At 38.2% G+C, this 26,245-nt stretch overlaps 1 protein-coding gene across 2 annotated transcripts in view; it reads right to left on the bottom strand.

Moving 5' to 3' along the window:
- Positions 1–1,393: 1,393 nt before the first annotated feature.
- The window catches only part of MINDY2 (MINDY lysine 48 deubiquitinase 2), a 30,973-nt gene continuing 6,121 nt past the window's right edge, over positions 1,394–26,245 (bottom strand). Inside the window, exons 2-9 of one of the 2 annotated variants that reach the window (XM_027736940.2) lie at positions 24,064–24,121; positions 21,829–21,893; positions 19,085–19,243; positions 18,130–18,232; positions 17,399–17,541; positions 11,962–12,135; positions 10,597–10,770; positions 1,394–9,172 (exon numbers count right to left, since the gene is read on the bottom strand). In XM_027736940.2, coding sequence (XP_027592741.1) covers positions 9,053–9,172; positions 10,597–10,770; positions 11,962–12,135; positions 17,399–17,541; positions 18,130–18,232; positions 19,085–19,243; positions 21,829–21,893; positions 24,064–24,121 — 996 coding nt within the window. In that variant the 3' untranslated portion in view covers positions 1,394–9,052. Of the gene's footprint in view, positions 9,176–10,596; positions 10,771–11,961; positions 12,136–17,398; positions 17,542–18,129; positions 18,233–19,084; positions 19,244–21,828; positions 21,894–24,063; positions 24,122–26,245 lie in introns of both variants that reach the window. The other variant, XM_027736941.2, reaches the window with a different exon arrangement.

Here is a 26,245-nt window from a genome sequence, read left to right as displayed (position 1 = left end):
CTGAGTTGAAAACTTAGAAGCACATTTATTCACAGAAGAAAGATCCCTTAAAAAAAATAGTGGAAGGGAGGCCTAAAGAAATAATTTTAATTTGCTCTTCGTGTTTAGCAAAGGTCTTGTGGAACTTTGATACAGCTGTTTTTTTTCACCAGACTACCCCAAACTTTGGAATCCTGTAGGTGTAGCCTTGTTCAGGGACACCCACCCCTGCTCACTGATGTGGCCTCAGGCAAAAGGGGTGCATCTGGTTAAGCCTTTTGGTTTGTGTGACATGGACTGGTTTGACTGGTGTCAAACCTTTGTGGCCCAGCCCCAGTCAGAAGTGTCAGGCAGACAGGCCAGGACTCACTGACCACCAGGGTGAGGGGACAGCTCCAAACCTAATCCAGTTTGGCAGAGCTGGATGACCAGTGACCAGGGGACCTGGCTAGCAGAACATGAGAGCTTATAAAGTAGTCCTTGAATAAGAGCTGCAAGTGCCTCCTGCTCCAGATTGCCTCTTAAAGAAGGCTTTAAGTTCCATATTTTGAGGCCTGAGGCAGCAAGAAGATGCTGATTTTGCACATGTACCTTTGCCCCCCTGTCACAGTGTGCTCATTGTGTGGAAGAACTGCTGAGGACCTGCAGAGGAATTAAGTAGCAGAAAATGAGTTAAACTAAACTGGTTTTGAGTAAGTAGCCTTTCAGGAAAGATGGGAGGAGAGAGACCTGATCTAACAGCACAGTCTCTAATTAATCCTAGGTGAATAGTCACAGCTGACAAATACTTAGGTTTAAACAAAAGAAATGCACTGTCTCAGCAAGCACATCACTTACTTTCATATATTTAATACATCTTCTGTAAGAACTGTTGTCCAGTTCTTAGAAGGGAAATGTGAGAAGTTCAATTTACTGAGTTTTGTTGCAGGAGTTTGCAAGAGAAAGTCCAGGTTCACAGTGCATTTTAAAAAGTGCATGGATTTGGCTGCAGGCTGTGCTTCACCAGGTGTGACAACACATGCAAAACCAGGATTTGCTCTAAGATGAGTTTCTAGTGGCTAATGGATCAAATGGGAAATCTGGAAGTTTATAATCTTAAAAGGCAAAGCTCTAGAGAGGTACAAAAACAGAACTGGAGGTGTGACTTTGTTTCTTCCATTACACATCTAGATGTGCATTCCCACAGTTAAAGCTTAATTAAATGAAAAACGTGATTGTGTATATGTAGATATTTTACTTAAAATATTAAAGTAAGATGATGGGGGGAAAATAATTGAAAACAAATTGCCAAAAACTGTGAATTTATAAAATACTGGAGAGCACCAGAAGTCTGTCCTTTTCCAGAGTGAGTTTTTGTTGGGTTGTTTGGTGTTTTTTTAGCATATCATCCAGCCTTTTATTATTAGGAAAGAACTTAAATATCTAAATGAAATATTTATTTAAGTTTGCTCACTTTATTTACATACAATGAGTTTCAGAAGACTGTTAACCAAAATAAATCTCAGTTGGGTAAAGACCTTGAACTATAGAGAGGCTGATAACGAGAGACATTTCTAAAAGGTAACAGAATTTAACAGCTTTGTGGTACACAAACAAAAAGGGGTATTAAGATACAGAACTGGATTTCTCTGAAAATTATTTGTGTTCAAAATTATTTTAACAATTTACAAGGAAAATGTTGTTTCCTTATAGTTTTTAAAAACACATTAATACAATATAAACAATTAAGGCTTTTAAAATGCAAAACATTCAGTAGTTGAACTTGATGCTATTACAGTGCTGGATAATGTGTAACATGATGAAAAGGATTTTAATCACATACATTGGTACAAATGATGCTGCATGACCAGATTGAATCATGTCATGTACCCCTAAAATACCATCTTTAAAAGTGTAACTTCTCCCCTCTCTTGGTAAATCCACAGTGACTTGCATTAGCTTTATTTTGCATTTCCTTTTCAAACTAGATTTAGAGACCAGGTAAACATTGGGTGACTAACAGGCTCACAACTAAACTAAATTTAACACAGGAATTGCACAATTCTGGTGGCATCTTGAAGACATTACCAGTCTGGAAGTCTTTGGAACGTTCCTAAAATACATTGGGGTTTTGCGTGTGTGGGGTTGTTTTTAAACACTTCATTGTAAAAAGACCCAGTGAAGGCAGTTAGGACAACAAATACTTGACTTAACACTGCAGAACTTGGGGCAGCTTCTGTTGAATTAATTTTTGTGTGTTCCATCAGTGGCTTCTTTAGGAAGTTTACATGTATGTGTAAAAAGTGATAATCAGAAGTTGTACAAATAATAGCTATGTATCTGTTGAGCAGCTAAAAGGATAATCAAAAATTATTTAGGAAAACTTTGATAAAACTTCTTTTGCTGAAAGCTTTAATATGAAAGATAAACCTAAACTGTCATTTAACATTAAAGCTGTATTGGGTTATTGTGGGGAAACTGCTGCCAGTATTTCTCACTCCCTGACAAATTACTGTAAGGTATTAACATTCTGTGATGTTTTATGTAAGAACTAATACTGAGCAAGTAGTAACAGATACAGAATATAATCCCATGGGATAGGACAAGTACTTGATACTTCCTGTAGTTCGAAGTACCACTTGTCAAATTCGTGAGGCTTGACCTGCAAACACTGATAATACATTGCAGAAACACAGGGAGAAGCCATTGAGTGACACAATCTGTCCACTGCAAGCTGACAGCAACCTGTATTAACTGGGCTTTCTTTCTTTTTTTTTTTTTGGCAAGTACAAACTGTCTCCAAACCAGAATCCTGCTCATTTCATGAATGTCTGTTCTGTAATTCCCTGACCAGTTGCACTTCTTAACATAATGTAACAGCACTGGAGATTTCAAGAGTTAACATACAGGTAAAGAAACCCTTGCTACAACAGATTTGAAATCCTTGTACCTGTGGTCACTTTTTCAATGGGTTCTCCAAAGTTATTTTTGCTTGCCAGCCCCTAAGAGAAGGCATGTAAAAAATCCAGAAATACAAACACACTGCTGTAACCTGAGTGTATGGAATGCAAACGTGTGATTATTGCAACTATTCATGATTAAAAAAATGCAAAAGCCAAATTATAAGTCGTTTAAAAATCCACAAGCAGGTTCATTGGTTCAGTGTATCCATCTTCAGTGTCTTGAAGGCACCACCTACTATACTATTCCTAACAAAAGAAGGATTTTATTTCCACAGCAATATCTTTTCCTACAGTAACTACAACCCAATTTGGCCAAAACCCCCCCATACTGTTACTTACTCACAGAGTTTTCAAACTTTCAGTGTGAAGGACTTCACTAAAAATTGTAAACAAAACAGTAATTAATATAAACCAGCTCCTTCTGGCTCTGGTTAATCTGCAGTAACAAAACCCCTAAAATTAAGAGACCCATTGATGCCCTGACACCAAAATACTAGAGAGAAAATTGGCTTCTTTTTGTTCTTTGTTATTTTGCAGTTCCCCAAAACAAGAGATGACCAAACCCAAGGGTGTGCCCATTACTCAGATGAGTTTAGTTTACTGACAGTGGTGTTCCTTATAATTGCAGTTTTGACCCTTTCCTTGGCATTTCCAGTGAGCCAGAACAAAACCAAACATAACATTTCTGACAAAAAAACCCATTTGTCCCAGCTCTTTTGGAAACACATTTAGGAGAAGTAAAAAAATGCTAAACTAGGTGAGGTGAAATTTTCCAAACTGCTTGGCATAATATTAATATTACCTTTGAAAAGCTACAGCTGCAGTTCTAACTCAAAAAGCCTGTGCAAGTTTTACTAATGGCTTCAACAAGAAAGGAGAGCGTGAACTTTGAGAGAAACTAAGCATCACATTATTCCATCCAGCTCTGTGATGGAAAACCTCAGTTCATCTGAGCTAAAAGCTTGGGTTTGTGAGACACTGGTGGATTACTCCCCATATTTGTTTCACTTATGCTGGATGGGACCTAAACTGAACTTGGGTCAGCACTAAAGGACAGTTCAAGGGAGCAATTAAAAAAATAATAAAACTTGGCTGAGTTTGTGTCCCTGTCCACCCCCAGATCTATGTTCATTTGGCTTAGTGTTTGACTGTTTCAAACAATCCCATTTCCTTCACTTTTGGCCCCAACAAACTCCAGACACACCAGCAGCTCCTGCTCCCCTGAATGCACAGTTGGGCTGTGAGGGGAGCATTTGCAGTGCCTGAGCTGGTATTTCATCAACAGATCACACTGAGAGCAGCAGCTGCCTTTGTTTTAGCATGTTGTTGCAATACATTATTTGTAAGTGTGCTGTTCATACTAAGCTGGCAAACTTTTCGGTTACTTTGAGTGCTGGAACTTCATGTGAAGATTTCCCAAACCTAGCACTAGTTTGTTGGAAATTTTTGTATGCTGTGCAAAGAGGCAAGCATGGGATCTTGAGTTTCTAATGATAATTAACTAGAGAATTAAAGGTTTTAACCCTGAAAAACAAGGAACTGCCCTTTTCAGCACATGAAGCTTCTCCATGAACACAAGTAATCCTACAAACCAGAGAAGGAATGATGAAGGCAAGTTCTCTAGAGCCAAGTAAAGAGAGCTCAGAGTGAGAGGAGCTGACACTGACCAACACTGAACAGTAGGCAACTGACATTTAACAAAAATATTTTGAGTTATCCCAGGGTCAGAATAGCTCATCTTGACTGTAAAGTGTGACAGAGTGAAGAGCAGTGCACACAGTGCCAACCCCCTCGGAAATGAGCGTGCTGGGCATTACCTAGGTGAGAAAATCTGGCCCTGCAAGCTGTGCCACAGCTATTTGTGTCCAAAATAACAGCAAAATTAAGGACAAATCCCTCAACAATCTCAAGAGGTAGCATAGAGATTTTTATGTTCCAGCCTCTCTTTCCTGCTCAGCATTTCCCTGTGGCACTTCCCCATCAAAGCAGGTGACAGCTGAGATTAAATCCATCGCTTTTTTACTGGACAACGATAAGAACAAGCTGTGAACAAGGAGCTACATGGAAACACTCTGGAGTGAACACCAGACAGAGTTCTGTGCACATGATTTTGTGTGAGAAAGTGTCACTCACTCAATGTTCCCACTCAGCACTAACAGTCTATTGCAGTCATGCTTAACACCAGAAGGACCTGAACTCCTCACAACATGAACTGCCGTTGTCAGCCCTTGCACTTGACATTTGCTACCACTGGACTACAGGAACACTTTTCAGTGCTGGATTTTTCTTGTGACCGAGGTCTTGTTCATCACAGAACAGATGGAAGGAATGTGAGCACTATATTGCAGCCAAACTACAGCTTGTTCATTTTGCTCTTCTCTAATATGCTTTCTAGTGAGGATACTGCACCTATTAACGTGCATTTCCTGAGGCACCTGCTGTTTAAGGTTACAACTTTTTTTAAGAAGTCTACTTTTATATAAAATAAAGAAGGTCTTAATTAAGTATGTTGTATTTAAGGATGTAGTTTGTATAGATTCTCTAATAAGCATCCTAATGCCAACAGCTGATCCAAGCAACGAGCTAACTTTGGGTTACAGAACTAGCAGAGCAGGAAAGAAGAAAGTTCAGTTAAAAGTACGTCAGCTCCACCTTTTACTCGAGTATTTCCTGCTGAGTGCACAAAAAAATGCCATTTCAAGAACTCAAACTACCTTGTATTACGTATTGGAAAAATTTTTTCAAGAGCTTGTGTATACAAGTTTGAAGGAACATGACAATAATGTGAAATACCAGCTGAGTAAGAGACAGCCTGGGCTTCCCTGGGAGCTCCCGTGCCGGGGACCCACCGGGGCAGCTCTGCAAAGACACACTGAGCACAGCAGTTGTTACATTAATGGACAGCTACAAAACACAGCTTTTGCACTGTGTTTAAGTGAATTTTCAGGAATGCTGATTTCATCCTTGTTACAACCTTCCCTTGGACCTGCTTTGTTGGGTGGCCAATTCCACGAGTGTCACAAGAAAAGTGATGTGTTGGAGCATTTACAAAGTGCCTTAGAACAAACATTTATCGCTACGGCAGTGCTCAGGTTTTTGCTAACTTTAAGAATACTTGTACGTAGCTTTTTTTAATATGTCACAACTATAATGCAACAAACAAAAATTCTGTGATTCTGTTTTCTGTGCTAACTGCTACCTAGTGGAAAACAAGTTCTACTCTACTTTTCTGGACACTTCCATATATATTATGTAGGTATTTGGAGCTTGTGCATGCTAAAGTGTATAAACGGATTTAAGGTCTAAATCTGTACCCTTTTGCCAGAACATGAGCTTGAAAAAAAAGGCAAATTAAGTAAACAGTCAGAAGTAGATACTGTTTTTCTGGTACTCCATGACTATATTGTGCAATATTGTTTTCCAAGCTCACTGTTATACAAGTAAAAGCAATTCTGTTCAGTTTTGTTGATCCTCAGATACTGTGTGACATTTGCTTTTGGAATGGTTAGTCTCAGCAGGGCATAAATTAAGCTTCCAGCTGTCTTTCATTTTGGATATTAGGAAGCTCATCTGCTTGTAAGTTTTGCTACTAAAATGTTCAACTTGTGCAGAACAATGCCCTAGATTTCAGGAATTCTTTACTTTTTTTCCAAAGCTTCAAGACCTGTAAAGAAAAAAGGATATTAACAGAGGACTGTTTCCATAGCATGCCTGCCATCTCAGATACCCTGAAACCCTTTTCTCCTTTACAGAAAGAGAAATTGAATTATCTGGGAGTCCCAGCTTCATGATGAGCATTGATTTAACTGTTCTTCCTCTGTGACCAAATGGCAATAATTCCTGTAACTGCAGTATATTGGGTTTCAGGCACATCTGTCTGAAAGTGGAAATGTTACAAGAATTCTTCTAATATGAGCAAGTATCTTAGGCAAAGAGATATATTCCATAACCACAACAGCTAGATTTGTTCCAAAAGGAGTTTAACCTGGCAACAGTGTCACTGAAAATAATAACAAACACTTAGCTTGACATATTTATTTTTCAAGGTCAATAAATAAATGTAAATACACAAATTGGGAAAAAATCTTAGTAACAGAATGTTTTTAAACAACATTCTGGCTTTAAAGTCTCTGTTATTGACACTATTGGAATAGTTTCTGAACTGCTTAAAATAGCTAAGTCATTATGTTGGTGATCCTCCATCACATTAATTTGTTTGAAGAAGTTAGGCTGCTGCAAAGGAAAAAAGACATCAACCTTTGCTTTGACACAGAAAATGGTCTGAACTGCACACATTAAGTATTAAAATTACTTTTCTGGGTGTGACTTTTCTAGAGAAGAGACATTTTAAAATGTACAGTTTGCATTAGAGACCTCCTACTGTTCATTACTTCATCATTATAAAAGGGAAATTGTAACAAAAGTGAAAAAAAAAACAACAAACAAACAAAAGAGGAAAAGGCATGGAAGAAAAGTGATAAAAATTGGCCCTTTAGTTAGTAAGACATTCTTCCTTTATCTAGTTTTCATTCTAGGTAGATGACAGATTTGTGTGATGACTGGTTGCCATCACTGCAGCAAAGTCTGCTCGAAATAATTTTAAAACAGCTTTTTACTGATGGACTTGCATTAGACACCCTCTTCCAACAGACACCCTCCAAACTCCTGAAACCAGGAATGTCACATTCCACCTGGCTGCCTTAGCTTTCCCAGGTTACTGTGTATGAGTGCTAAGGCTGAGAGCCCAGGAGAAGCAGCCTTTGTCAAAAGTATCTACATATTGCTAAATAGAAATTTTTATCAAAAGGTTCAGCAAGAAGGTAATTGTTACTGATTTCATGGAAGTGGAGGAAGATTTGTGGTTCCCTCAAAATTCATCAAGTGTTCGGTTTCTGCATTCTATAAATACTACAAGACACAACATGTTTATTTGGTTCCCATAAATTAGAAAAATCTGGTTTCCAAAAATTCTAAATTAGTGATTTAAAAAACAAAATATTACACCTGACCAGCTTCCAACCCATCTTAGAGAGCAGCTTCACTGCTCTCTCACCCTTCAGAAGTGTGCTTATTTTAAGAATACACGATTTATAAAACAAACAAATAAAGTGTGTTTTTAACTACAGTACACTTGCTTAAATACACAAGTGGACACGTTAACGTCATGTTAAAGTTCAAGGTACTTCTGGAAAAAAGGCAGATAGTTAGTTATTTTAACTCTGCATTCTTACATAGAATATAAGGATTATTATAGACCTTAGTTTCCTCTCATCATTCATCTATCATATGGAGAGGTCAATAAATAAAAGCTTATCTGGTCCAGTTTACCTACAAGAGAAAAAATAATAAAAGAAAAAGAAGTTACCTATAAAATTACTTGTTTAACCCTGATAACATCTGAGTTGCCATACCCAGTTTGTAATTGCAAGAAAAGCAAACAATATTCATCTTGCTTATTAATAAATGCCCCATTTTTGTATGACAATTTTTGTGTGATGCCTATCAAGTCACATACTCTTGGGGCAAGAAAGCTGGCCAGGAGATGCAGTGAGAGCAGTAACACAGTGTAAATCTGGGTTCAGAAAAAGAACATACCAGATCCAGAAGCAAAGAAATCTGGACACACTGAGGAGGCAGTGCCCAGCTGTCACTTGGGCTCTTGTGTCATGAAGACTATACCCAGCCTCAGATATAGCTTCATAGCAGGTAAGTAACACAGAACTCTGTTGTGCTCATGTACAGACTTCAGGGAAAAGCCTTGCCCAAAATGAATGACCTCCCTTGTTTAGAGTAGAAGAGAAGATAGCTTACTGACTGATGGACAGGTAATGGATGTCACTGGGACACAGGACTTGCCATGATTTGTGTGTTCAGCTACAAGGTGCAGTATTTTTATGACTAACTCAAAGCACAGCCGCGTCCAACTGTGATTTGGAATTCCCTCGTGGGCAGCTCGCACTCTGACTTTGAAGGAAGTCTGATTGTAACAAAGTCATCCATCCTCTTGGAACAGGAACAAAATCCATGGGGTAATCAGGCACAGGCGGCGTGTAACAGGTTTGTCTTCCTTTGTACTCCTTGTTTTTGCTTCTGAGGACATGCACTTGGCTCCAGAGTGACTCCATGTTCTGTTACAAGAGAACACAGCTATTCTTCTCTTTTTCCTTCTCCTTCTCCCGAGGCTCTTTCCGTTTGCGTTCGTTACTCCCGGATTGTCTCGCGCTGGCTGGAGAAGCAGCACCTTGCACCTGCTGCTGTGGAGACAAATAAAACTGTGAATGAACACATTATTGTAGGTGCAGCCTGAAGTGTTACTGTGTGTCCAAGTTCACAGACAGAAGTTTAAATGTTAGGCAAACCCAGCAGAATTCAGGTAAGGGCTTTTCGTATAAATACTCCAGAACCTCCACAAAAACCGCTGATTTCTAAAAAATTAAGTCAGCTGGAAATACATTTCAAGGCCTGTGTGTCCCTTCTGTTGTGTCCACATATGTAGATGTTGTTTCAATAATAAAATATAGCTTCAAGCATTTTCTGGCACTTCTGTGTTACTGTACTGGAATTTTTTCCCGCTTTCCTTTATAAGAACATAATCCACGTTTCAGAATTTACAGAGTCAAAGTGTTGGTTTTGACAGTGAGATATGGCAAAACAGCAGCTTTTTGTGACTAGGAACTCATTAACAACTTGGCAAGGGGGTTGGTATACAAAGGCAACATAAGTTTTGTTAATTCACCATCTATTCCAACTGTTACCTGCTCATAGCTGCAAATGAGCAGCAACCTGTTAAGCAGGTTCTTCAGTTCCTTCTACCTTTTGTCAGCCAGCAGTGGTGAACCTGTGTCTTAGAAGCAGCTACTCGTGGTTCTATTAAAGCAACAAGCAGTGGAAATAACACAACTTTTAACTGTCAAACTTCTTGTTTCATGCTTATCAAACATCAGATAATGGTTCTGAATTGCTCCAGGCCGAAGACTCAGCCTTCATACACATAATTTCTTACATATTTGTAAATATAAGCAGTTCTAAAAGTCTTCAGTTGTTAAGAACTCCCTGAGTCCAGAACACCAACTTAAACATTGCCTCTTGCAGAGCAGATTCAGTTAAACTGCATTTTTGTAGATACATGTGCATGAATCCCATTTTCAAAGCATTTTGAAATCAGCTGCTTATGGTGGGTATGGGACAGAAAGGTGTACTGGGAGAAACTTAACTGCCCAATTTGAAATGACTGAATAGATTCACATGATATCATAGACAGAATCACCTAAAAATGTACAGCAACAAACTTCTGCAAGACAAAGCTTCAACTGCTATCAACAAATTCTTATTTGAATGCTCTTTTGCAAGTAATGTAAAATACCAGCTGACACCACCTTTGTAACCTTACATATGAACTCATCCCATCATTCCAATTTGAATGAAACGAATGAAACCCCAGTTTAGAAGGTCAGGCCAGCTTTAAAGTACTGAAGTGTCAGCAGCTGCTACATCTCCAGGCACACTGCAACAACCAGCACATTCCCAAAGACTCCTGTATTCCCCGTGGCATTTGCTGTACAGGATGTAAACAGTCTCACCAGGCTGAAACATGGACACACACAGGTTGTGTCTGTGCAATTAAGGTAATACTCTCTCAAATTCATGATCATATTCTGTAATGCTGCTTTCTTACCTGGACCTGAGCAGCTGCTTGTTCTTGCTCCTGATAGTACTGAGAAGCTCTCCTGTCCTCCTCTTCCTGGAGCTTCTTGGCTAGCTCTAGGTCACTGATTCCTTCTGGGATCTGTTCCCAGTTAATCTCTTGACTTTGCTGCTCTTGTTGTAGAGACAATGCCATCAGATAATCCTAAACAGGAAACTTGGTTATTAATGCTCTTTCACACAGAAAAGAGTCAAGTCACATCAAGTGAAATTTTCAGCATGTCCTGCTACACAGCACCATCCCTCTTCTGCCAGCCTTATCTTCAAATGGAAAACAGGAATTTGTTTCAGAACCTGTCCATAACCTCAACTGCAGAACAGCTGCTTTAGTATATCCTCTCACAGTGCCTACATCCCATCACAGAAAACACAAAAGCTAATTAAAAAACTGTGCTTTCAGGTTTATATTCCATTACCTGAACAGCAGCAGAAGACAGAGTGTCAGCTCATACCAGTTCTAGGAAGAACATTTTGAAGCTGTCACTTTGTAATTTTCTCTAATTAACACTCTGATTATGCTTGATGGAGTATCTGTCCCCACTCCACTGAACAATGCTGGGAATACATTAGGAACACCAACTCCTCAGCAGATGAGAAAATCAAGTGTAGTTTTGCATATAACCAAACAGTAACTCAAAATATTACCAGCCCTGTTACCTCTCCCAGATTTTTATTCTGCAAGAGAGATGCAGTGCTTGAATTTATTAATAAGCATCTTATTAATATTCCCCCCAGTATTTAAAAAACATTAATGCTGATAATTATAAACTTATGCTTGTTCAGAATGTAAGAATTCCAAGGAGCTTGGTCTTGCCATGCACTCGTGCATTAACTGGTACAACTCAGCCCCACCTTGGACACAACTTCTGTCAGCTCTGGATCTCATGAAGAGTAACAAACACCCACCACGACACACAGTCTGCTGAGAGTTTTGTCCTACATTCAGCCAGTGGGCAACAGAAGGCAAAGTTCAGTTATGACAACATTAATGAGCTGAAATATGTTTGTTGTGGAGGACAAGTTCCACAGCCTGGTTCTGTACCCATGTACCAGGCAGATGTGACATTTCCAAGTTTTTTGCACAAGTGGATTCCAAGAGATTTTAGAATCATTTTCCAAACTATTCAGTTGGTCTCACTTTTCCTCCCTCAAAAGCATATTAATACTTTCAAGTAGCACTTTGGAGAACCCCAACTTTATCATCTAAAGGATTTTTATAGTCCCATACCTGCATGAGTATCCACCTGTGTTATTATACACACATATGACTAAAAAGAAGTACTAAATGTTATATATAGCCACAAGCAAACAGAAAAATACAACGGAAAGGCAGTACCTGATCTATTTGATCCTGCTGCCCTCTGTAGACTGTCTCAGGGTCTGATGGAGGCCGTAGGTGGAATTCAGAGTCACAGAAATTCCCGTCCCCATCCACGTTGTGTAAGCTTTCCCAGACAACCTTCTCTTCTGTAAGAAAGCCCTGGTCTGTCACCAGCAGGTAAAGCTGACCCTGTGCAGAACAACAAAGAAAATGTGTAAAACTAAAAAAAATTACCTTTTACAATCTAAGTAGCAGAAATGATCAGGTAACACAAATGTTGCATCCCAATAAAACGTTCATTGAGAGTTTTGAGCAAGTTTAAAAATTAACTGATTAAGCTTACAGCATTAAACCACCAGATACTAGTATGCACTGCTAAATTAACAGCCACACAATTTCTGTATTCCTGTAATCACTGGGCTAAAGATGTACCACAGCAAGAGGCAGATCCTGTCCTAATGATTTCACAGATTTAACAGGTCAGAAATGGAAACATCATCCATATTCAACACATATAGGATGAGCTCACTGATTTCTCTTAAGCCATTAAACAACTGCCTAAAAGAAATGCTGAAATTACCATCAGATCTCTCCAATCCCACCATGTTCACAGCCATCCCTCCTGCCACTGGGAGGTCATAACATAAAAAATAATATTTGAAGACTCACGTGCAGCAGTTATTCTAATACTACCTAATATCATAAGATGCATTTGTACCAAGAGCCAAATAGAACAGATAAATAACCCCAAAGAGCCAAACAGAACAGATAAATAACCCCAAACATAATCAAAACACAGACAACACTACTACATGTTCAAGCTTTGGAATGGAAGTTACCCTTACAGAATAAATACAATTGTCAGCAACAAGTCTGACCACATAACATGATCTAAGGAATCATCTTTCCCTTGGAAACCTGCTTAAAAACTGAATAAGATGACTTTAAAAAGTTGTAAAAGAAAATATAATAAAATCCCAGAGTGTTTAAGGTAAGTGTATTTGAACCTTTTAAATTTTATTTTGAACAATATATTGATTCAAACAAAACCTACAAAAGGGGTGTGTGTGTCAGGTTTTCCTCTATTATGCCACCTATTTTTAATTACTTTGTAAACAGCCCATAAGCTGTGTATCTTAGTACTAATACTGAAATAGGAAAATGTTACTGCTTTCACAATCTCCAAACTATTACAAAATGAGTTTTTCTACACACAAATATTAAGGTGTATCATTGCCTTGATGGGATTAGAATCTAGTATCTGTCATCCAAAGACAGTTTAAAGCTAACAACTGTTTGACATAGAGAACTGTTTCAATCAAATAAAATTCATATTCCTCCTTTGCTTTTAAGGCTTCCTCAGTTGAACTGTACCTGAGCACTGACTGAAAAAATGTCACATTAAATAGTAAATTTAATACAGCTCCCTAATAAAAGGCAAGCTTTCCCTAAGCTGCATTACTACCCCCAACACCTACACACCACCACTCTATTTCCAACATCACTTGCACGGTTTAAAATGTGCTGCTTCCCTTGAACAAAACCCAGCAAACCAACAGAGTCTCCCCAGTCCTTGGCAAGAGACAAAGTTCCTGTTCAGTTATTGGAATGAAAGAACAATGGGAAAGCACAGGTCAGAGATCCAAAGTCATCTTTCCCTTGTTTTTTATCAAGTGCTCTGATCTCTACTTCGTCTCAGTATGATTTAAATTAATTTCTCAAGATACCAAACAGGATCCTCACAATATTGTAATATTCGTGTAACTTTTCACAATAATTGGACAACTTTCATACACAAAGGAAGAGGAGTCAGTTCTTTTTCTCTAAGGTATATTGCAGCTACTCATCTCTACAGATATCAATCTTCCAGGAACTTCCATGGTTTTATTCCTTCTAGTTGCAACAAGAAAACAGAGGCCGTGTTACAGGCAGGTTTTGCAGGCACACTGTTCAGGCCATGCATGTTCTCTTCCCAAAGGCTCCCAGGCTACCTCCACTGGCACAGCCAAATTCCACTGAGGGGATCTTGTGATTCCAGAAAAACCTTTTATCATATGACCTTCACGCTGCCTCTAAATTTGAGCTGCACTAAATAAAGACCTGCCTGGTGCCAGGAACCAACCACCCTTTCCCCAGCACTTGCCAGATCATGGGATCAGCCAGGCTGCTGGGAGACAGGGCTACACCACCCACACCCGCAGCGTTCCCAGCTCCAGCAGTCGCACACCACACCTGTACCCTACCAAAGCTCCTGCACTCCAGCTCCACTCAGGGCAGCACACCAGAAGAAAAAGGGGAAGAGGGCACACAGTGCCAGAATCAGGAAGAATTACTGAGTGTAAAAACACTTATTTACACTGAACTAAAAACCTTTAAAAAACAGAAAGAACAGAACGTGTTTACTACTTAACAGATCATTGTTCTGACTCTACATCTGCTTTCTAGCCTGAGTTAAAGCTAAAACAGGATGATCAGCACACTAAGGTCATGCAATGAAGGTAAACAATGTACACAGATATGTTTTTCAAATACACCTTGGCAGGAACAGTACCATATTTGACAAAATGCTTCTACCTTCATAAAATCTTAACTGACAGTTTCTAAACTATTACCAGCTTATCTTTTAGATTTATTTTTAAATGTGTGGTTTTTTAATAAATACCCAGTCTCCTGGGCTAATTAGAATAATAATTGCTAATTACTCAAAGTGTATTTCTAAAAATACATGAATTTTATTACACAGACGTAATTTATTAAATGTATAATTCCCTTTTCATTAACTTGGTAACTGCTTTGTTTATACGTTTCCATATATTGGTTTGGAGGGAGAAGAGGGAAAAGCAGTATTAGAGAAAGACAAAATAATGGCATAGTTCTTGTCCTAAAAGTTCTACATTTCATTTTCTCTGATATAGGTTGTGTCTTCATTTTTCCTAACTGATGGACTTCTGGACTTCTCCATAATCCAGCTACTGCTGACTAGTGCTCAAACTCCATCTGCAGAATGAGCATTAAAAACAGTAAATGGAAAGAATAAAGCAGTTGAAAAACCTCAGCTCTGTGGCAACAATGCATTTGGCACTCACATGAGTATGTTGGAGCTCCACAATTTCTGGAGAGCTGATCTTGGCTAAAAGCCCAAGTCAAGGCTATTTCTGACTTTCTTGATGTGAAAGACCACCTAGTCACAGCTACTGCAAACAGCTGGGCAGGTCAGAAGCAGCCAGAAGAGTTACTGCTGGCCTTTAAATATAAACTAAAAATTATTTTGTCTTCATTAAAAGAGTTTCTTGATATCTCAAATTCTGTAATGTACCACTCACCAGAAATCCAAAGCAAAATGAACACCGTTTAAAAGCAACAACCTCAGGAACTAAAAGCCTGAAGATAACACAGAAATTAAATACTAGCTGCAAGTGAGGTCACCATATTGACCACAAAAAAACAAGAATAATGGCCTATATTTCAAAACTTAGCATTTCAGAATTCTAAGACTTCTCAAAAACGACAAGATTAAAATCCTTGTGACTTAGCAGCAGTAAACCTTAAATACACAAACAAATAATACTGTTCTTCAAATATTTTAACTCAGTATTTCTTAGGATTTTAATTTAGTTCTTATAGGTAAAATTCAGACACAGATTTTTACTCACTGCTTTAACCTGTTCTGTATTATTGATATTAACTCATTGAAGTGTTGCATTTTATTTCTTAAAGGAAAAAGGACCTCAACTGAGAAGTACATGCTTACAACTATGAAGATGATAAAGCACAGACAAACACACCAAGTTTGGGCCTTTAATCTAAATGCTGAGCTGCAGAAGACTACAAACAGTCTACATCTTACAAAAACAGTCTATTTATAATCCACAAGGTCAAAGTGATACTCACTGACTGTACTTAATATAAGTATTTTAGAAGTTTTAATAATAGCACAAAAAGGCATGATTTCCTTAAATATTTTACCTGGAATATCCTTTAGATGAAGTAAAGGGGGTATCCTGCACCTCTAGGTACCATTTGTATCCAGAAAGTACAGCTGTACTTTGATTTAGTATTTTCCTTTTTAAAACCAAACGGCTTTGAGGTTGGGGTTGTTCCCCCTGCCCTCATCCCCCACCATAAAAGCAAGCATAAAAGAATGCACAGGCTTGATTCACAAACTACTACCAGTTACTGCAAGAACTAAATTTAGAAGAATGGAGAGAACCAAAACTATACTTAAAATTGTGACTTAAATGAGTTGCCTCAGGAAGTATGATGTTTGACCATAAACAGACACATTTCATAGCTTTTTGGTTTTTAAATGGAGGAAGGGAGGAGAAAGCTCCTTTTACCTGCCCTACTGCTTTAGGAGAGTGGCACTGTACAAAGATTTAAAACAGATCTCAGATGTGCTCTAGGAACAACCAGAAAACCAGATTTGTTACCTGTCTGTAGGGTTAATCATTATTTATCAGGACTATTCAGACCTTTAACTCAGCTTGTAAGGAGTTATTCAAAATGCCAAAGATAAGCACTGACAGTCAAGATCAACAGAGGGAGAAAAAAGGACTAGTAGGGACAAATGAACAAGTGCCATTCACATGAGATACATGACATTACACATAATAGATGGCAAAACCAGTGGGCCCTTTACCTTTTTGCACATCACACACTTCTCTTTTTTCACAAATACAAGCATACTTGAAATTAAATTCTTATTTAATAACATAATCAAAATATAATTTCAAGAATTCTATACAAAGGTAAAAATTCATATACTATGATCTTAGTAAAGGCAAAGTTGTTTTAGAACAAAGATGCTCAGTAGGTAACTGTAAACTTGCCAAGGCAGTGGCATCCATTCCATGGAAGAAGGAGTTCCTGAAGCACTAACCAAGTTGACACCTGCTTTTTGTATCCGGGAATACTCCTTTCACAATTCCCACCATTTTACTTCTCCAGATTCAGATTAAAAAATAATCTCTTCCCTAACAAAGGGAACAGATATTGTAGCTCATCTCAACTTCTCCAAACATCTGGTATTTTGAACACCATGATGGAGCTATTCATCTACTGGCCCAAATGTAAAGCAAAGTTTTAGATCCTCAGAAACAAGAAATTCAGTAAATTAAACCTTATCATTGCCAATCACAAACTGCAAGTAAATTTAAGCCATCTAAGAAGTGTATGTCATTACACATAAGCACAAAGAGTTAACACAGGCAGCAAACTGAACATAAAGGGAAGAGCTACAAGAAGATTTAAAGCAATAATGGATCCTGGTATCTAAAACACTGTAATCAATAATTCATAAGTAACGTTTGCCACAGACCTTACATTCACTGTAAGCCATATTTACATGTAACAAACTGGAATTTATCTCTACCTCAGGACAGGGGAAAAATCCAGATTTGCTTTGAAGCAAGAACACAAAACACAACAGTAAAGACAAGAATGTTGAATATACCTTGTATTTGGTCATGGTGCTAAAATGGTTGTTCCTGAAGAACACACAAAGTTCTCCCTCCTGGACAGCTGAAGTCAACTCACACAGTCCATGGTATGTCAATTGTGTAGCTGTGTTATTTAGGAATTGCTCAGCAACAAACCCTACAAAAGCAATACACAATGTTATGTGTCTGGTCCACACTTGCTAATATAAAAGCTGGTTACAACAGTAGTATTTTTCCTATCTCCCCCCCCACTAAGATGCCTCCATATTGCCACAAATCTAAGGGAACACGTTCAGGGAGGAAAAAACAAGTTGAAAGTTCTAAAACCACAGCATTGTAGAGAAGCCTCTCATGTTCAGAAGTGCTGTATCCACTTCTAATACTACTGATTTTTTTCCTTGTTGTCACATACTATATAATTCATATTCTAACTATAGGAGATAATGCAGAGCTGAGCTGCAACCTGAATGCTGCCCATACCACCTTTTCATAAAGGGAAGTTCTCTCACGCTTTTGAAAAAGTACACTGAATAGATCAAGGGAATGCAGCTGATTCTTGTTTCAGAAATTGCATCAGAGAAGTTTAGAGGACAAGCACAGTGCCGTCTGCCAGCCCAGGGAAAGAAGCTCAGCAGGCAGAATGCAGCTCTTCACACCTGTATCTCTACATAACAAGATCCACATGAAAAATATGTAACTTGGATTTGTTAGGCTACTTTAATAAAGCATAAAAAATGTTACCCACCTTCACTAACCAGTTCACTGTTGTCTGACTGTTTACAAGAAATTATCTTCTCCACCAGCTGATTGTAACTGCAGTTACCAACTGCTTTTACTATGTCAGCAACCTGGAGCAGGAAGGAACAGCACACAGAACAGAGAACTTACCTCTGTGAAGGACAGAACACAACTGCAAGCCTATGGCAATTACTCGTAAGAAAATAAGAGTTCAAAGAGAGGATGTTATCCCCCTTTGGTCTAGTATTTACTAGACCAAAAAGTTTTAGCCCAGAGTGTTACATATTTTGCTGTTTCAGATCCCATGTTAAATCTTTCAGTTAACCCTTAGCATCAAAAGCTGTTGCTAAAGTAGATGGAGGAGAGATCAGTTGGGGCCAAGGGGGACTCCAAGGGGTAAGAGAACAGCGACTCTCACCAACAAGGCATGAAAAAAATCTGAGTCAGATTATTCCAGCCAAACTCACCAGTATTCCCCTAATTAAACGGTACCACTGTCCTGTGTATTAAATAATATAATTAAAAGTAAATTATATGTTTGTTAAACATGCAGTTCTCTCCAATCAATTCTACAGTCCTCATTTCTCAAAAGTAGTGCCTAGTAAATCAGAATTAAAGAAAGGAGGAAAGTAACCTTGCATTCCTCCCAAGTGTTCTCTAATAAGCCTCCAAAAACTACGACTGGGATGCTGTGTCTGGTGACTTATCTCCCTCAGAAAAACAATTCTCATTTACAGTCATAGAAGGCTTTTCAAGTAGTCTGACAATAGACCTGGGCTCTGCAAAGTTCCTGCACTAAAAAACACACACAGTCTGTATTCCCTCCTCAGTTTTTCTCACTAGATTTAAAAAATCCATTACCATAATCATCATTGACTCGTTAAAAATCTAAAACGTTCCCCTCCCACGAATAACATTCCCAATAACTTATACTCTGAGTTATTAATAAAAAAAGGAGTTACCTGAGGATCCACTAACCACCCGTGGTACAAGGGGATATCAAGAAGATCAAACACGATGCATTCAGGTGTGTATTCGAACACTCGAACACCCGTAAACTTCACATTGACATCCAGACCCGTCTGCAGCTTATGGAGAATTGCCATGGCATCACTCATGTTCTGACAGCAGAAAGAGAAAAAACAGATGACCAAACAGAGCTTTGGACACTTGATGGTTACTCTTGCAACTCTTAATCACTCCTAATCAATTCAACACTTCAAAAAAATTGTACAGAAGGGGAAATCACCTAAACAGTTGTTTCAATGCTTATTTACGTAATTCATTCTCATTGTGCCAGAAGATATCTGAAAAATAAGAATTCTCCCCCCAATCAACTGTATCTGACTGTTTCTTCTTCTACACCCATAAGCTGCTTTTAGGCAGCTCCTGTTGCTTTTAGCTCTATTTCCCATAGGCACAAGCCAGATGTTGGCAAGAAAACTGAATTATAAGGGAAGCTCCAAGGGACTTTTCTTGAGGTTTCTCCTCCCCTTTAAGTCCTGCCTTATAAGTCAAGCTGAAATACTTGCCACTACATAATAAATGAACAAAACAAAGATCTACACAGATCTACCTGCCAATTCTAATTTCAGGGTTCAGTACTTAAAAGTGACAAATAATTAAGACTCTGATTTTTTTCTGTTTCATAAGAAAAGTTTGCTATCTTATTTTGGGCAGACCTTTAAATGGCCTGTAGATTCTACTGTGGAAACAAGTCATGAAAGTAGCACTTATTACAGCATTGATCCCAATGGAATCCTAAGGAGAATTATCAGGTTATGAAGAGCCAATCACACAAAGCAAAGATGAGCCAAAGAAAAAGTGCTTTGTGAGACAGTTCTCTCGAACCAACAGACAAGAAAATTTCCTGACATGCAGGAAAAAGAATTTTCCACCAAGTGAGAAGATTCCACAAAGAGTATGATTAGAAAGTATGTGCAAAAAATGCAGGGAAACTGAGGCACTTTTTGTTCGTTGTTTGTTTGGGGTTTTGTTGGGTTTTGCAACATTCTGTTGCTTAAGAGGAATTCAGGTTTGCAACAATAAGAACAAAAACCATGACAAAACCCAGAAATACAGTTTGGACAGGAGATGGAGACACAAAAGATTCACAGACCAAGTTAACTGGTCTCTAATAACCATTAAGATGGTTAGAGACAGTTGCCTCTGTTGTCTTCTGATCCAGTACCTGCATTTGAGCATGGTTACAATGAATGAGAGAGTTTTAATGCTTGCAACCCTTTAACTGCATTGTTCTGTCAATGTTCTGTTACCAGGAAGGTAAAAGCTCCCTCTACTTCAATACATGTGGCTTCATCCTACTGACAATTTTGCTGTCACAAGATTTAGAATTTAGCAAGATTTATAAGTAATTCTCAAGACTAGCTCAGACTTTCTTTAAGAAAGTTTTTATCATTATAATAGCAAAGCAAACCACCTGAACAAGTGCATGTCATTAGTAGGGACCAGATATCAAGCATGAAAAAAACACAACTATCAGGGGTATTTTGAAAGAAATTTGTTTACACTCTTACTCTGCTAAAAGAATAGGAAGTCTATAGTAAATCAGCACTAGTCATCACAAATTCAGATCATACATCTACAGACAATAGTTGCATTTATTTTGTAATGTTTACTTTGCAAATGAAGCAGGATTACATCAAACTGACCAGAAAACCACAGAAGTTTCTCCCTACATTTTCAACAGTATCATTTCTACTTTAGCTATTTCTGCACCTTCAAAACAACTTAGAAGATTCCCAGAACAGAAGGCTTCTTTAAAATTACAATGAGATATTTAAGGTATGTGACATATATGTAGTAAACCCATATCTTTGAGCATAAGAAAGCTACAGAGGTTGTACTTTCACCAGGCATATAGTTTTCATCACCCTCTTGTATGTTGGTTATAGCTATAAACCTTCTGCAGCCCAGAACTGTGTGCAAAAAACCAGTCAATTTTGTTATTACAAAAGTGATTCCTATAATTTGACACAAATCAATCCCAAGTTACTCCATTTGGTTTTTCAACACTGAGTAAGAGCAAGAAAAAAAAGACTGAATAATAAACAGAACTAGCTTGAAACCTACCACCTATAAAAAACTCAAATCACTTTTCCATGAGTAACCAAAAAACCAGCCATGACTACAGACAGAGCTTCAAAAACTTGCTCCAAGATAGTATGCACTGCATCAATATTTTTTTAAACTAACAGCATTATCTTTAGCATAGAAAGACTTCCCTGATGATAAACAGTGGTCAGTTCAAATAATATTGCCTTTCATAACGTGGAATTAATCTCTTTTTGTCCATCACTATTAAGAACAAGACCTTTCTCTTGCTCAGTTTACACCCTCAGAGAAACTCTAGCAGGCACCACAGAGCAGATCACACTGAAGACTTGTAAGAGAAGACTTCAAAAAGCAACCACCCTCTTATATACTTTTATTTGTACCTTTGTGTTACAGTTCCTCAATAAACTCCAAATTCTTATATTCATAACAGGCCAAAAAAATATCATTTCTTCTGTTAACACATACTGAGCACTAATCGAAGTATATATAAATAAAATATATATAAAACAAGACACTACAAACAATGGTTTACATGCTTCTGTTTTTTAACAAGGTGATAAATCCTAGGTGAGAAAAAGTTTTAGTTTCCTCAGACATAAGCAAGTGTATTTTAGGAGCAGCTCCTTACCTGCTCATAGTTAAGTCTTTGAATTTCAGATATCTCTTTAGGTTTTGCGTCAAGAATATAGTCTCCTAAAGAAAAAATAAAAAATTAAATTTATTCCATACTCAAAGCTTCAACAGTTCTATGAACACTTCTGAACGAAGCTGACTGATAACAAATACCATCACTGAAATTTTCTACCAATGTAATGAGATAGCATTGTTTCATAACCTGAATCATAATTATGGAGTAAAATATGAGTATAAAAACCATATTAAAACCATATTAAGAAATTAATTCTAATGGCCAACATTGTTACTAAAGCAGCATTTCATAATCCCTTAATTGTTCCGAAATTTACCTCCCTCTGTGCCTTAACTTAAAAACACAGAAAGGTCAAACTGTTCATGGTAAAATATGTAATTCCATAACACAATTTAAAAAGGCAACCACTTCTGCTGAGTGATACTAGGAATGTTTTGGCATATGTTTCAGACACCAATAATTCTACAAAACTTGTTGTGCTGGTTTTGCCTGGTATAGAATTAACTGTCTTCCCAGTGGCTGGAATGGGGCTGTTTTGGATTTGTGCTCAACACAGGGATGATAATAGAGATGGTTTTGTTATTGCTGAGCAGGGCTTACACAGAGCCAAGGGCTTTGCTGCTTTTGCTCCTGCCACACTGGCAAGGAAATTAGGGATTCATGGGAGGTTGGGAGGAGACACAGCTGGGACAGGTGACCCCAACTGACCAAAGGGATATTCCAGACCATATGGCATCACACTCAGTGTATAAAGGGGGGAAGGAGGCAGGGGGAGGACATTTGGGGTGATGGTGTTTGTCTTCCCAAGTCACCGTTACGCGTGAGGGGGCCCTGCTCTCCTGGAGAGGCTGAACACCTGCCCATGGGAAGCAGTGAATTAATCCCTGCTTTTGCTTTGCTTTCCCTATTAAAATTCATCTCAACCCACAAATTGTCTGGCTTCCAGTTCTCTCCCTGATCCTCCTGGTGGGGGAGTAGGTGAGTGGCTGCTGAGGCCTGGCTGCTGCCTGGGGCTGAACCACAACACCTGCATTCCATCTTTGTCTACAACACAAATGTGAATCAACACACTGGGGTTCAAGATTTACCACATCTTCCAGATTTTATTACAATGTTTTTTGTATTTATTCTGTTGCTCCACTACTAAAAAAATGTTTCTACTCAAAGAAAAATATCATTATAGGTTTCCTAATTTATAATCTTTTAAGTTAAAAGTGGTTGAAGTCTGTTTTGTTTGGTTTGTTTTTTTTTTTTCAGCTGAAGAAGAACCGTGAGGCAACTGCTAATCCTGTTGACTGAATAGGAATCTAAGTAATTTGAGCACATAATTTTGTTATTCAATTTAATAAGATAATTCCAGAAGCTAATATATGCCTTCAAGAAAGAATACACACTGGAATTATGCAGTGACTTCAGACAGTGTTATTCTATCAACACAATTACAAGAAATGTTTAGACACAGGCCAAAAGATTTCTTAGGAATTTTTTTTTAATTATGTAGTTAACTTTTTTTTTCCACCAGAAGTTTCAGTGATTTGCTTCTGTAAAGAACAAGCTACATTCTTTACAAACAAAAGGAAAAAAAAGAAAATATAGTAAGGTTTCTTCTCACACTTAAAAAAAAAAAATCAAACCTAGTCTATTAAGTTCAAACATTTTATATTTGTTAGGCTACAAAGGGAAAGAACTGAGGTACCTACAGCTTAAGTACTATCACAGCTGCACTTTTAACAGCTGGGTCATGGGGAGTATTGAAGTTACAGCCCTGTCAGATAGAAAGAGCTGCAATTTTGCTGAACACTGACCGTGATAACAGAGTAGTGCCTGTAAATGAGACCCCAATCATTGACTACATTAATTTCCCCTGTTATTTTAATTGGGTCACATTTCCAAGGATTAGAGTTACTGCAGACAATTAAAGACACAGTTGACTTACTACATTCTGTCAACTATAACAAAACAACAATATAAGAGACATAAGTAAGTTTAAATCTACCAATGTGTTGGTGTATTAAGCCATAGCAACTGCATCACTAGAGTAACCACATAGGAAAGCAGGACAGAAAACTTCTGGAATAACTGAATATTGTAAGTAGTTTTCTTGGATCAGGAGTTCAAGTAAAGCTGAATAAAACAGTAAATAAAACAATTCTACATTTTTACTCACTATAAAGTATAATATACAAGTGAATACAATTTATTGTAATTACTAACCTAAGTATTCCATCAGCTGTTCAGCCGTTATGATTTCCATCATTGGTGGCAGCTTAATCTGTGAAAGTAAAAGTATATTTTCTTTAAAATGCCAAAACACTGCAATTTAGAAAGCATCAACATGGCATTTCTAGATGGAAGAGTTGTGATTACATTTGCCTCACCAATTTATAAGGCCATCAGTGTACTGGGACTGAGAACATTCCCAAGACATCTACTAAATAACAGCTACGAGAACAGATTAAAAAAAGGCACTTTGGTTTTCAGAAAAACCACATGCACACAGCACTTTGTCTCACCTACAGCTCTCTGCACAGTGCTCCGTGCTCCCACCAAAACATTTCTCCAGCCTCCCCCTCCACTTCCCAGGAGCTCACACCACTCACTGCAGTGGTTTAACTGCAAGCACCCAGAATTAACAGACTGGGAAGTGTGGCCACACATAGTTAAGGAAATGTCACTTTCCTCAGGAAAGTCTTTGACTCTCTCCTGCATTATAATTCTTAACTGAGTACTAACTCAAAAGCTTCCTGCATACTAAGTTTGTAAAGGATCTGGTGGCAGGAGCTGCTGAGCCGCGGAACCCAAAGACTCGTTCAGGTACAAGGAAACGACCTCCCAGCCCCTCATCCTGCACTCACATTTCAATGGTTTGGTTTAACTCCACACAGAGCACAGCAGACACATGAACTCGGTGGTGAAGCTTCCATTTCCCCCTTGCCTCACCTATTCCCACCATCATCACCTAAAACCAAACACCTTGGCAGCAGAGCTAAAGCTAAAAGCTTCTTAAAACTCCTCCATCCATCACCCTGGGTACATGTTTTGGTTGCACACTTCCATTTACAGATCTCACTGCAGTAACAGCCAAAGCACCAACACATACAAAGACATATTTCTGGCAACCTGAAGGAAGGATACTGTCTTTAACCGCAGTGTGCTCAATTTTTATCTGCACAAATATGAATTTTATTTTTCTAGGGTTTGGGGTTGGTTTTTTGGGGGGGTTAATTTTTAATTTCTCTCTTCAGTTTTTAACCTTCTCATCCTATCACTCTCCAACATCTTACCACTGAAAGTCTAGAAAGTCTAGTATTTATTTTATTGGGAATTTTTTATCAAGTTCCTCAACACCAATCACCACTCTCCTTGACACATAGAAATACATGACATCTTGAAATAGAAAGACATGAGGTGAGACTGTTAACTCATGTTTAAGATTTAATAGGCTCCAACTACTTTGCTGGTTGTGGAGAGGAAGTAGAGAACCATGAGATGGAAGAGCAATACACATAAAGCCTTTGATGCAGCATCCCAAACTCAGAAATACAGTACAGCAACACACCGCACTGTCCACATTGTGATGAAGAGGGTTTTCAGTCTGAAAACTAAGCTATTTTAATAACTTGAGAGGGAAAATGAGGTCTGATTGGGCTAAATCTGTCTTACCAATTTTAATCATATTTGACAAAAGGCAAATGTGTTAAACAGATGAAGTTTCATTAAATTTGGAAGAAGAAAGAGACCCAAGTTAATATGGCCTAGTTACTCATACTCCGGCTAAGAAATATGCCCATACTTGGGGCAGAACAGGCCACACAGCATAAGCCACACATTGATCAACCCGTACATGGTGAGCACAGAAAGAAGCTGATAGTATTGGGATATGGGAAAGGAAGGGAAAGAAAGTAATTGTTTGTAAAGCAGAAAAACAGAGAAGCATAAATTCATAAGAAGGCTTAATTAGTTCTACTTATAAAAACCCCCCAATTTTAAAATTATATGAATTAAACAAGCAGAAAAATCAGTCATGCATACATAGGCACGTGTTTTTTTAAAAAACATGTATTAAATGAGTGACAACTGATTGTAATTTACAAAACTTCTTAACCTCTTCCCAAAACTAATACTCAATAGGCTAAAGACTTTCATGATCTTTGATCCTGTTCATAATATTCACACTGAGTATTCACATAAATATAATCTAGTGAGCCATGTAAACAACAGGACTGTAGGTTTAAAAAGCTGCTTCTTAAACTTCCTGTTTGGATTGGCAGCATTCTTAGCAAACACTAAGCTGGGCACAGCCCTGAGCTGGGTCTGGCTCAGTTCAGCTCCTAAGGCACAGCACTGTCACAGCACAGAACAGCATCACCCACACCAGCCGTGCCTGCAGTGGTGC

Source organism: Pipra filicauda, unplaced genomic scaffold (genome assembly GCF_003945595.2).
Source record: "Pipra filicauda isolate LSUMZ 115617 unplaced genomic scaffold, ASM394559v2 scaffold7_size6619720_pilon, whole genome shotgun sequence".
Lineage (NCBI taxonomy): Eukaryota > Metazoa > Chordata > Aves > Passeriformes > Pipridae > Pipra > Pipra filicauda.
The sequence above is the reverse complement of the archived record's forward strand: the minus strand, read 5'-3'. Positions and strand labels throughout refer to the sequence as shown.